Raw genomic sequence first — 12,083 nt, 5'->3', positions numbered from 1 at the left:
GGCAAACTGATGCTAATTGGTCAATTTCGTATTCAGAAAGAGTATCCTTAAGGTATATAAAATCCAACGCTGAAGTTGTACGGATGTCGATGAGGGCAAGTCTAATAACGAGCTAAGAGCCTACGCATCGTCTAACCAAAATAAGATCTGAACAAGCTCTACATAAATATGCCGAATGTCCATAGACTGCTAAAAAGGGGTAGAAAGTCAACAATTCTTGGGCGTAGAATTTTTAGGTGATCTGAAGCAGCGTTCAAGTTGATTTAAACATATCTGGTGAAACTTATAATGTTATTAACTCTGTCATAGCCCTCAAAATCCTTATGCAAAAGTTTATTTATAAATATGTACATCCTCAAATTTTACGAAGTTGTTAAGGATATTCTGAGCTACATATTTATTTAATAATATAGTTTGCAACTGATACTGAGTGAGTTGACGACTCTAGCTTGCTGAAGGTTAGTGGGCATAAGGGATATTAATTTTTTCGCTTTCTACGATCCCGGAATTTTCGGGATACCGTTATCACAATTAGTCCCGGGGTTTAGATATTCATTACATTCAACAACTTAAATTGAAAAAATGGCTTCTATCTCTCCTACCATAAACTAAATTATGAATAAATGGATTTCAAACCTACTTTTTTATTTAAAGTGGCGTTATTTTTTTAACCGACATCCAAAAAAGGAGGAGGTTATCAGTTCATCTGAAGATTTTTTTTATGTTTGTTACCGCATAACTTTTTGCATCAGAAAGGTAGTTTCTCAGAGGTGGTCCCATACTAATCTGGTCCAGATCCGACCATTGGATCATGAAAAAATTAACGGTACTCCTAAATTTTTATATGAGAAATGAAGTCGGTTTTGTTTTTTGCTTAAAAATTACTTGTTCTCTCTGACGTAAAGATTTATTTAAATGGACATTGTCATTTCAAAGATATGATTAATTCCAAAAATTATTTAAAAAATTCAATGCAAAGTAGAATAAATGAAAGAGTAAATTTCTTTCGAATTAAAAAAAAAAAAATTGGATTCATAAGGACGAATAGGAAATTTTTTAAGCTGATAAAGCTAGGGGGTCAAAATTCGAGGATGTTATCGAGTTAATATAAGTCCTTAACATATAATTTTTTCAAAAACAAATATTACGAAATTTCATGGATAAAATTTTAAAAAGACATTTTCAATACCACCAAAAAATTAAACCGCTTAAATTCTAAAAGATTTCCTACTATATTTGGCGCATGGTTTCGCGAATATATTGATTTTTGTGTTTAAAATTTACTATCGCTAGACTAGCTAGACGTTTATAAAAAATTTCGATTATTAAATAAAAAATATAAATAGTGCCAATACTGGTCAAGAAAAGGAGTTTCTATTATTGCCATCAGTGCAAATTACAAATCCCGAAAATCGAGGGATTATTTGCTAAGAATACCTGGATTTTCGGGACCTAAAAAAGGCCCGGATCCCGGGATTAATATTTCTTGTGGTCATCTATGAAATTCGCAGTCAACGTGTTTGCCACCCAAATTTGTCTGCATGACGAGAAAGCAGTCTTATGGCGCGCTCCGTGAAAATATTTTCTCGAACAAAAATGAGTAACTATTCTTTTATCAAGGTTAGCGCAAACGAACGATGTCCTTTTGTCTCTTAAAACTGGTTATCATTAGTGTAGTCTAATATGCGGAGAACCTCACCCAATAGGGCCATCGAAACTGAAAAATACATACATATATTTTCATGAATACTTTATTAAGCGAATTTATAACCAATTTAAGACAAGTAAACTTAAGTTATATACAAAATAGTTTAGGCGTATGTATGTATTTTTAAGTAAAACTAATATCGTGTACTTTGCAACTATAAAATGTGAACATTATCCAGCATTAAATTAATAGTAAATAGGGCTTATAACTAAAAATACAGAATTAATCTAAGTAAATATAGAAATGCATATATAGAGTACTAAGTGGGTTAAGTATTTTACGGTCCAACAGTCGAAAACATGTATGTATGTGTATATATATATATATACATACGTATATGTATGCATTTGTATGTTAGTAAGTTGCTTTTAAATAAAATAAACCACACATTCGTAGAGCACTCTCCCCATTTGCGGAGAGCGCCCTACAAGTATGTGAATTTTTGCTAAATTCACTTTTTAAAATAAATATTTAAGTAATTACTAACGATGTACGTAAAGAGTCTTGATGATTCCATTATTTTGCTGTGCACTTCGAATTTCCTTAAGACTATAAATTATTGACGCTAATGATTTGATTAATCCAACCGATGAATGAGGAAACCTTCACATAAACACCTGGCACATCGACGCGTCCGCAGCCGAAGCCCCACGATACCAGACCGGCCAGTTCAAAGAAGCCATCATCCTGACATACCAACGGACCGCCACCATCACCTTGGCAGGCATCGTTACCCTCTTCGCCACCGGCACAGAAACTTGAGGCAGGCAAAATGAATATCTTCTCGGTGACTGCATTCACCTTGCGTATGCATTCAGCATCGCTTACGATTGGTATTTCAGCTTCACGCACACGCAATGGTATTGGACCGGCTGTATGGTGGGAAAAGATAGCAATGGAATATAAATTTTTTTTTTTTTGATTAGATAAAAACTTGATTCACATACCTTCACCCATGTAGCCATAACCCGTAACAGTACAACGTTTGCCGGCTGCATGATTGACACCACGTGCTGGCAGGCAGACCTTTGGAGGGCGGAGAGAGGGACAAATTTGTATTAGAAATAATTCAACTACATTCACAAATAATTGTAAATTTATCTGAGGTTTCATGCTTTATACTCACTAAGCATACGCCATCTCGTAATTCTGCTTGTCCGTGTAACTTTAGTAGCGCTATATCGTTATCCAATGTTTGACTGTTGTGATTGTGGTGAATATAGGTTGTAGCTACGCGTAGAGTTTGCGCACCGGGGCTACCATATTTTCGTGTCAGATCGTAGTCGCCCACGCGTACGTAAATGGCGTCACCCGAACGTACAATGCTGAAAAAGGAACAGATTGACATATATTTACGCAGTTGGCCACTAGAGCAAAATTTTTTCTTTGGTCCTATAGCAAAATTCTAGAAGTAAATAGCAGGGCTGCAAACCGGTTTTGAACCAAACCGTCGCTTTTTCGGGTTTCGAACCGAACCATGAACCGAACCATTTCTTATTTTGAAATGCTAAAACCGAACCGAAACCACATCCAAAAAATTATCCGGTTCGGTTCAAAATCCACTAAAGCATTTTTTTTTTATACTCACTTTGTCTAAAAATGCAACCCTATGGCAAAACTGCAAACATTTTTGAGTTTAATGGCATCTGTGTGAGTTATAATTTCGCCCATATAAAAAATACTTGAAATTTGAAAAATACTTTTTTTTTTTATAAGAAAGAAAATGCCAGAAAAAAAAAATCTAAAATCGGTGCATATCTTAAGATATCGTCACCTAAGGGTGAAAAAGTGCCAAGTCCATTTTTTGAAATTGTTCAGGAGAGACGAAAAATCAATGTAGTTACCTGCCATTCTGCATCAAAACTTAATTTTGAGAAAAATGGACTTGGCACCATTTCACCTTTAAGAAGCGATGTGTAATTCAAACGTGACTTATCATGTTAAATTAAAGTTGAATTTGCTATAAAACTGCATATTCGAATTTTTTTATTTCTAATTAAAATGTTTGAAACTATAATGCAATTTTTGAAGTTTGTAGATTTTTCTAATTTTCGTACAAAGTTTGATATTTGGATATGGTTGTTGTTATATAAGGAGATAAATTTTTATAATAAAAAATAATGAACATTAAAGAAACGAAAGAAAAGTAGTCAAATATCGCACTTAAGTATATTATTTTGACCAGAGGTATACACGTAAATATGAGGTTAAGGCCTAGTGTAAGCTCCAACCAACCGAAAATGAAGGTTTCAACATTAAGCCATGATTTTTAGTGTCAGCTCAAAATTCAGAGTGTGTTGTTTTTGTCTACTAGACTAGACTCACGACTTGCCCGAACCTTTTACCAAACCCAAACCTTTAGGTTTATTAAAATTTTTCTAATTTCGCATTGATCGCGTTTGTTGAGTGTATTGCTCATTTCTTTCATACAAAAACGTTGTCAAAGATACATGTATGGTAGAAAACGTATAAAAAAAACTACCAAAAATCAACTTAAAACTTAAATTTTTTTCTAGAAATTCTTATTAAAAAGTTTGCAAGTTCGATGAAACTTTGAAGAATTTTCATATTTTTTGCACAAATTTTTAAACTTGGATCTATTCGGTTTTTATTAGAAGATACACTATACTTAAAACAATAAACATTAAATTAAAAAAAAAATGGCAAAATTTTAAAAAAGTCGCGTCCCTATTTAATTTTTCCCCAACAATATTTGTATTTGTATTTATTTGATGTTTTTTCCCAGCAGAACAATTTAACAAAATTATTTTACAGTGCCAGTCAAGATAAAATAAAGTAAGTAAATCTTACAGATTGATATTACATGTGGATATTTGAATTTGATATCAATATATTATATATCTGTGTTGGTATGGAAGCTTATGTCGGGAAGCTTAATTCTTCAATCGGCAAGGAATTTTTTGATGAGACTTAATAAAAATATTGACTTACTAGTATCGGAACTATTTCTGCACGTTTATTTGCCTAAAGTTCTTCAATGGCTCGGCGCCAGTGAGTCATTCGCAATCATATGCTGCGAATGCCGCACTATACTAAAGTCAGCCTTTCGACATAAGCTACTGTTCCATACGAACACAGATATGTACGTAGATTTATCATATTTTTCTAATATTTATTTGTATCCTTTGGCATTAAAAAAACTGAACCATTTGAACTGAACCCAACCGCGGTTCAGAAATACTCATGAACACGTTCTTGAACCGGTACAAGCCTTTTCTAATCAGTTCGAACCACTGAGTGGTAGCCCTGGTAAATAACCGGGATAGCAGACCAGCTTCTCACGAAGAAACCCTCCCCATTACTGCAATAATAATCAACTATGTTGAAAGAGTACACATGTGGACTTTTGTCAAGAATCACTCAAATATATAAATTATCTTTTCTTCTTGGTCTCCAAAAAACGTTTATAGCATCGGTACCTGTCCAAGTGGACTTAAATTGTAGGAAGAGTAAGAGGCATGGTGAAATTCTGGTAAATATGAAGATGAGCAGAAGAACCAACTTCTGGTGTAGCTTTTAAAATATGGGACCGGTTCAATAATAAAAACCCTCTTTCCCCCGGAACGCCTCAAGACGGCTGGTTCATTACTTGATCATAACTCGTGACTACCTTATGGAATCAGTTGCTAACAGATCGGCAGCAGATCGAGGCAGCTGAACACTTTCTTCGCTACTGATCAGTTTTGCTGAACTGAAACGAAGATGGCTCTAAATATAACTAAATACGAGTAGCTAAGGTATTTTCAATAACTAATAGGTCAATATACATACTTGTAACTAATTAGTTCGAACGGTTAGACCTAACTGAGAACCAAAACGGCGTCTACGTAGGCCATTATCTGGAACTACGGAAGGACTACCACTACAATCGTGTTATTTATACATAATTGCTTTTAGTTGATGTCAGGCTGTTCATAAATGGCCAAACACAGATCCGGCTCTTTGAAGCTTCTCGTTGCGTTTCATTTGGAAAAAATACTTTGATTAGGGTTTGCTATTACCTGAATTTGAAAGTAGGACAAGTCGATATTTTATTGAGATAATCGAAACTGTTTAAGGACTATAGAACTCTTACAAATAAGGTCTACTATCAGCTTTCGGTTAACCGAATTTGGGATCCAAGTTATTGAAATATCCCATGATCATCGGTTTAGGTACTCCATGTCATCAAAAAGGTAAATTTCATTAAGCTGGCATATCAACCTGCTGGGCTGGCGAGTCAGCCTGCTTTGTACCTGATTCTATTTCTAGAAAAACTGTGGAATCCTCAATGAGCCAATTAAACGCCACATTTAGGTGAAGTGTGCCTTTAGCTGAGATATAGAAGAGGGTGTCCACCTCAACCTAATCTAACCGAACTTGATTCAGGTCTACCATAGGTAGAAGCTTGTTTGGAAGCAAGCCTTATGCTGCTAAGTTTAGGTAGACGGATGCTCTGTGGAACAATTGAAAACGGAACATGTATATGCAGTGACTATTATGGCCTAAGGATTGAGTTCATCAAGATAATAGTACTCAAGAAATAAGACCCATATACTCAAATGTTATTCCTACAGTTTTATTGTAGTGCATTCCAGGCTGCGGGCAAAATACTAGAGTCTGCTTTGGGTTCCCTTTTGTGGGTCGAAGCACGAAGCTGTTGTCACGGGTTGAGGAAATGTAGAGTAGCTATTAACAACAGGCAAACTAGCCCGCACGTGCTCACAGTATGTTGCTCATTTTGGTCACTGTTCGATGAAGGACGAATTCATCCAGAACTTCCTGTGGGAATACCCAACTCTACGGAGAAAGTACCTCGAATTTTTGAGAGACGACTACCCGGAAAGGGTAGATTGTGAGAAAATTGGGATGGTTTAAAGACTTTCAGGGAAAGGATAGTAAGAGCCTGCCCGACCTCCTGGAAAACCCTAACCTTATCTGGCCCCAGGAAAGTGGACCATTCAAGGGATGGACAATAAATGAATTCCAGTTATTCGCCTTCAAGGCAGCGACTGCTACCGTCACGACTTGATATTATCGAATAGCTTTAGGTTTAAGGGAGCTTCGCCTAATCGCCTTCAGTCCACTTTTGTTAAGAAGGACCTGCATGAAAAAATGACTGCCAGTAACACTTTGAGCTGAGGTAAAGCTGAATTGTTAAAAATCGCTAGGGGATCAAAAATAATTGCAGTCATTGACTATCGTATTTTAATTCGGGATCATTATCTTGGACCTAGGTCTATTTGAAGCGACATAAAGCCAGTTGTGAGACTCGAAAAGCATCTCCTTGAGCATGCAAACCGACTGGTGAGACATATAGAAATTCACCACGCTAAAATTTAGGCAGCAAATTAATTTCCAGGACTGCTGGTTGAAGACCGGCTAAAATGTGGTAATTTCTTTACATTTAACTAAAATCCATTTGATGGCTTGTTCAACACCAAACGCTAACTAATTTTTTTCCGAAAAACTATGTCTACCCCCTCAAAACTACCACAATGAACTATGGCTTAAAAAAAGCTTTAAAACTTACTTTGTCACACAATGAGCTGCGGTCAGCACCCATTGTGTACCGATGAGCGCCGCTCCGCACAGATACTGGTTCAACGAATTGATCAACGCCACTTGCCAGCACCACTCGCCATTGTCGCCATCTTCACCACCAACTACACGCGCCCGCCTCCGCGAAGCATTAAAGTTCATAGGGTAGACCGGCTCGCCGACCACCGAGTGGCGATAACGACTCTGCACAGCTGCCGCTGAAATCGACTGATGTTCATGGTACGAACGCAGCTGGTTAGCATCCGGCCACTCACCGCTCGGTATCAGATCGTTGTGTATTTGTATGGGCACAATGGCAGATCCCAAAACGAGACGCTCGTTTGATTTGTTCAATTGCGCTTGTGACTGTGGCATGGCCACCTGGCTCAGCTGACGAGCCGAACGTTGTACGCCATACATGGCGCGCGCATAGGAGACCAACGATAGCGCCGGTGAAGAACTTGAGCGTCCACTGCGCAGAGTGCCCTTGACGCCGCATACATATTTCGAGTAGATATGTGGACGTGGCGTTGTGGTAGTGGTTGTAGTAGTGGTCGTTGTGGTGGTGGGTGGTAATTGTGGCGGCAGCGGTGGTGGTACATGTCCTTGCTGTTGAGGTACCAATGCTGGGCCGTAGTGTGCGTAATCGTAAGTGGGCTGTTGTGGTTGAAGCTGATGTTGTTGTTGTTGTAGTATTTGTGGTGGCGGCGGTGGTGGATAATGATGATGCGCCTGTGGCGGTTGCGTCACCATGTAATGTGGTGGCGGTGGTGGTGGAGGATATTGCGGTTGCGGTGGATATGGTTGTGGCACGCCAACCATTGGAGGCGGCGGTGGGTAATTGGCGTAGAGTGTATCGTTGCGTGTCTGGAATTGTTGCTTCTCGAGTATGCGACTCTTGGGCGCACAACAAATCTGCCCAGATCGCTTGCATTTGAATAGGTCGGTCATCTCGGCGTTTTCTATGAAGAAAGAGCACGGGTTTAAGAATTTATTGAAAGTACTGCATGGCGCATAGTTAAAACTTACTGAAGCAGGTGAAGCTAAGCAGCGGTACTATGCAGGAGCCAGGACATTCTTCACGTGGGTCTGGCAATGGTGTGCTGGGTACAACATAAGGCGGCGCTTGCTGAGTTGTAGGGGCGGCTGTGGGTGGACGCCTGTTTTGCGGTGGTGGCTTTGGTGGCGAAGCGCTGCAAAGTGAAAGAGAAATAAGACGCCTTTTAGAAGATCGAGTTCCACAATTTTCAAACGCTCTCCGACTCACGTATTATCGCAGCAAACAGAGCCCTTGGCACATGTGGTCGGTGTGGTGATAAGCACCGAAGGACGCTCGCAGAAGGCCGCCATTATGTTGAGCAGACAAAAACCGGGGCAACGTTGTACGGGTGGCGGTGTTTGCGGCGCTGGCTGATTGCCAGTGCCGCCAAGCGTATTCTCAGCGAAGGAGAGAATTTGTGAGAAAAAGTCATTGCCGCCGGATTGTAAAAGTGGTGGCGCTGCTTGTGGTGGTGGCGCTGGCTTTGCGGCCGGTCTTTGTTGTGGCTTGGCAATCTTTGTCGCCGGTTTAGTTGGTGTTGGCTTGGTAGCAGCCGCAGGCGTAGCTTCGGAGGCAACACCAGTCACACAACAACTGCCCTCACCGGGACAGAAGGCCTCTGAGTCAATGTCATCACAGAAAATAGCAAATATGCCATTCATGCATTCACCCTCGCACTCCTTGAGTGTTTGACCATTGGGATTTTCGGCTTTGTCGTTGGCGTCATTGTTCGAATCGCTCTCAGCCTCGGCATCATCGTCTTCCACTTCTTGCTCATCCTCGGCGGGATCTTCGGTAGTGGTGGTTGTGGTAGCTGGTGTCTTTTTGTGTTTTGCTGGCTTGTTGGCGTTCGCGTTGTTACTGATCTTTGTGCGCGCCGGCTCGGGTGTTGTGCCGGTCGTACTAGATGTCGCTACGGTCGAGGTTGTTGTTTGCTAAATGATATGAGGTATTTAAAAAACTTTAGCTTGCAGGAAAGTTTTTGATTTCAAAGTGAATACTAACCTTTGTGGTCGTTTGCTTCGTAGTAGCGCTGGTCTTATTTTTATGTTGCATATTGTTCAAATTCGCCATGTGTTCTATAAGTGAAGGTAACAAAGTTTAAAATTCCCAACATAAGACTCTTCAGCAACACTTACTAGCTGGTACATAGATATCCTTTGGAAGTTTCACATTGGCGTAATCGTTCAGTGAGACGCAACATTTAGTTCCCGACGTGCAGAGTCCGCTCGTTGTCAGGTAAGCCTCACAGTATTCGGCAATGCGATCGGCCACACAAACGCCTGTGCAGTTTTGTACTGTAGGGCAGTAACAAAATTTTATCAGAACTCGAATTTTTCAATATTTTTCTAATTTCAAATTTACCTTTAGCTCCATCAATACTGCCAGCGTCCTTCTCTTCGCCTTTTTTCGGTGCCAATGTGCTGGTAGTAGTCGGCTTCTTGGTTGTTGTAGTCTTTTTTGTGGTTGTCGTTGTTGTAGTGGTTGTAGTTGGCCGCCTAGAAGTGGTCTTCGGCTTCGGTGTGGTTGATGTGGTAGTCAATTTGGTGGTTGTGGTTGTAGGACGCTTTGTAGTACTGGTTGTACTCGTCGTTGTTGTGGTGGTACTCGTATGCGTCAATGTGTTATTTTTGCCTATGGAGAAAGGTCAAGCGTTAAGGAATGATTAAAAGAGCTAACAAAATACTTTTGTCATCAAAATGCTAATTTGACGCTAATACTCTTTTTCAATGAGTGTCAATAGTTTAAAATTTATTGTCAGATTTTGAAACTCTAAGCACCTATCCTGATAAACTTATTAAACGTTCCCCTGTTCACTATGACTTGGGTGTTGTTGTTGCCTGAGGTCGTTGTGCATGTAAACTTCTTTAGATCTACGAGCAGTTCGTCAGGGATATCCGCAAATAATTGCTTGTATGGAAAGTAAACGTGGCCGGTAGGGCCTTGCATTAATTCTTATTTTCTCACCACTGAGACGAGGTTGATGTAGTCACATTTCTGTGTCTTTCAATGCTTCAGCTAGAAGACGCGTTAGAAAGACAAGAAATTGTTTAACCAACATCAAATTCTTAGGCAAATCTTTCCCTGAGCAGAGCCAAATAGCAAACGGCCAGCGGAACCCATATATCAGTACGTTTCTGGTAAATCTTTCCGAGGAAAGAAAAGGCTAAGCAGGCCAACTCATTTACTTGCAACCATTACTGCTCAGTACTCTATGGGGACGTGATTTGGTTCGAATAGGTTTGATGGGCAAACTCCGAGTTTTTATTTTCATCGAGTAGTGGATATAGTAAACGCGATACAGTGCATGTGTGCAGATTAGTCCATCTGATTTTTCGCATTGACCCATTCGAAACCAGGTAATTAATAGTTTTGATAGTTTTAGAGTGACTAGATCCTATTCCAACGCCCACTTTCATGCCATTTGTGAAGAATGCGATTTTGCCATTTCATAGAATGATATAAAGTTGCCTGCCCCTTCTGTCGGGAAATGGTTTTCGCAGTTTCGGCTACCTCTAATAGACTGAACCTGCAAAAAATCTCCAATTCATTCCACTTCTACTTAATACAAATTTACTCATTACGCAGAGCCAACATAAAAGCTTGTAAAGCCAATAAACAGTGTCCCATTAGTACACCAACTAGTAACCGAGTGTCCTCCCTCTTAAGAAATAAAAGGAACTTTGGGAGCTTCCTCTCGCATGCTCTGCACATAATCGTAGATATCTAGGTGGTCTCCAACTTTTCTTTATAGCAAAAAATCCGTAATAAATAAGCACTTTTCTAGGAACCACGAAACTGCCAAATCGAAGTCTACGAGGTCGGCTGCCAACTGGCGAGGCAAAGATCATCGACCATCTTTACAGGACTGAAACTATTTTGTGACCTAAGTTGGCTCTTCAATGCCTCAAATTACTCAGCTGGTAAAATCAGAGTTCTGTGGGTCATGTCTGACTGCTTTTTCAATAGCGCTGGATTAGAATTTTTACAGTCATATAAGACAGACTTTATTTTGAAGACAATAAGACGTTGAAGCCATTCTATTCGAATTTCCCGCTTAGGACGGACACAGATGAGCAAAGATAGGCAAGGTTTAAATTCTCAAAACTCACGGCACATCTGCCGCGGTCTTGAGTAAAGCTAAATGTTTTTTGAACCGTCATAAACATTCACAAAATCATTTCTGTTCGTGACTTTTTCGGGGGAAAAAACAAAATTTATAATGCCTTTTACGTTCCTTTTAACGAATATTTATGCCGAACCTTAATCAAAAATCGATTTTTTTTTAGTTTCCCATATCTCTCTTAAAAATCACTTAAAAAAATTATGTTACCTGGCGCACTTTCGATGCAACACTTCATACTAGGCGATGGACATGGTATATCATCCAGAACTTCATAGCAAATGAGCGTGGCTAGCGTGTGCACACAAACGCCAGGGCAATCTTTCGAATCGGCTGTGCTTGTTATAGTATCCAAGAGACCTGAGAAAAAATTTTAATTAAATAGAAAACACTTTTCAATCTTTATGTTTAACAAACTTACCCGATAGAAAACTTCCCGCCAAGGAATCATCTTGACTGTGTATGCCCGATGGTAAAGTGAGCAGCGTCAGACAGACCACCAAAGTGCTCCTTAAATGTATAGCCATTCTTCGCCCTTGAATTTAGTCCTAGGTTTATGGGAAACCTGTATGTAGGTTCTTATGCTGTTATCACTTTGGATGAGCTGTGTGATTGCCTGTCAGGCACACATTAGTTGAAGCTATGTACATAGAAGAGTAAATGAAAGGAAG

At 39.5% G+C, this 12,083-nt stretch overlaps 1 protein-coding gene across 1 annotated transcript; it reads right to left on the bottom strand.

Annotated features, from left to right (window-relative positions):
• Window positions 1-2,053: 2,053 nt before the first annotated feature.
• LOC118746719 (protein masquerade) lies at window positions 2,054-12,048 on the bottom strand. The gene is made up of 11 exons (XM_036480610.1): window positions 11,834-12,048; window positions 11,623-11,772; window positions 9,654-9,923; window positions 9,428-9,586; window positions 9,294-9,367; window positions 8,517-9,223; window positions 8,279-8,442; window positions 7,242-8,211; window positions 2,835-3,033; window positions 2,656-2,734; window positions 2,054-2,580 (listed from the first exon to the last, which is right to left on the bottom strand). Exons 1-11 carry the CDS (start codon window positions 11,937-11,939, stop codon window positions 2,258-2,260), a joined length of 3,201 nt encoding a protein of 1,066 aa, XP_036336503.1. The 5' UTR covers window positions 11,940-12,048; the 3' UTR covers window positions 2,054-2,257.
• Window positions 12,049-12,083: the final 35 nt, after the last annotated feature.

This window comes from Rhagoletis pomonella, unplaced genomic scaffold (genome assembly GCF_013731165.1).
Source record: "Rhagoletis pomonella isolate Grant_MI unplaced genomic scaffold, Rhpom_1.0 Rhpom_scaffold_00011, whole genome shotgun sequence".
NCBI classification, from domain to species: Eukaryota; Metazoa; Arthropoda; class Insecta; order Diptera; family Tephritidae; genus Rhagoletis; species Rhagoletis pomonella.
This window is presented reverse-complemented; position numbering and strand designations above follow the sequence as displayed.

Coding starts and splice junctions, on each gene's coding strand:
- LOC118746719 (XM_036480610.1), bottom strand. CDS start 11,939: ATGGCTATACATTTAAGGAGCACTTTGGTGGTCTGTCTGACGCTGCTC. Junction 9,368..9,427: donor GGATATCTATGTACCAGCTA/GTAAGTGTTGCT, acceptor CTTCACTTATAG/AACACATGGCGAATTTGAAC. Junction 2,581..2,655: donor TTATGGCTACATGGGTGAAG/GTATGTGAATCA, acceptor CCCACCATACAG/CCGGTCCAATACCATTGCGT.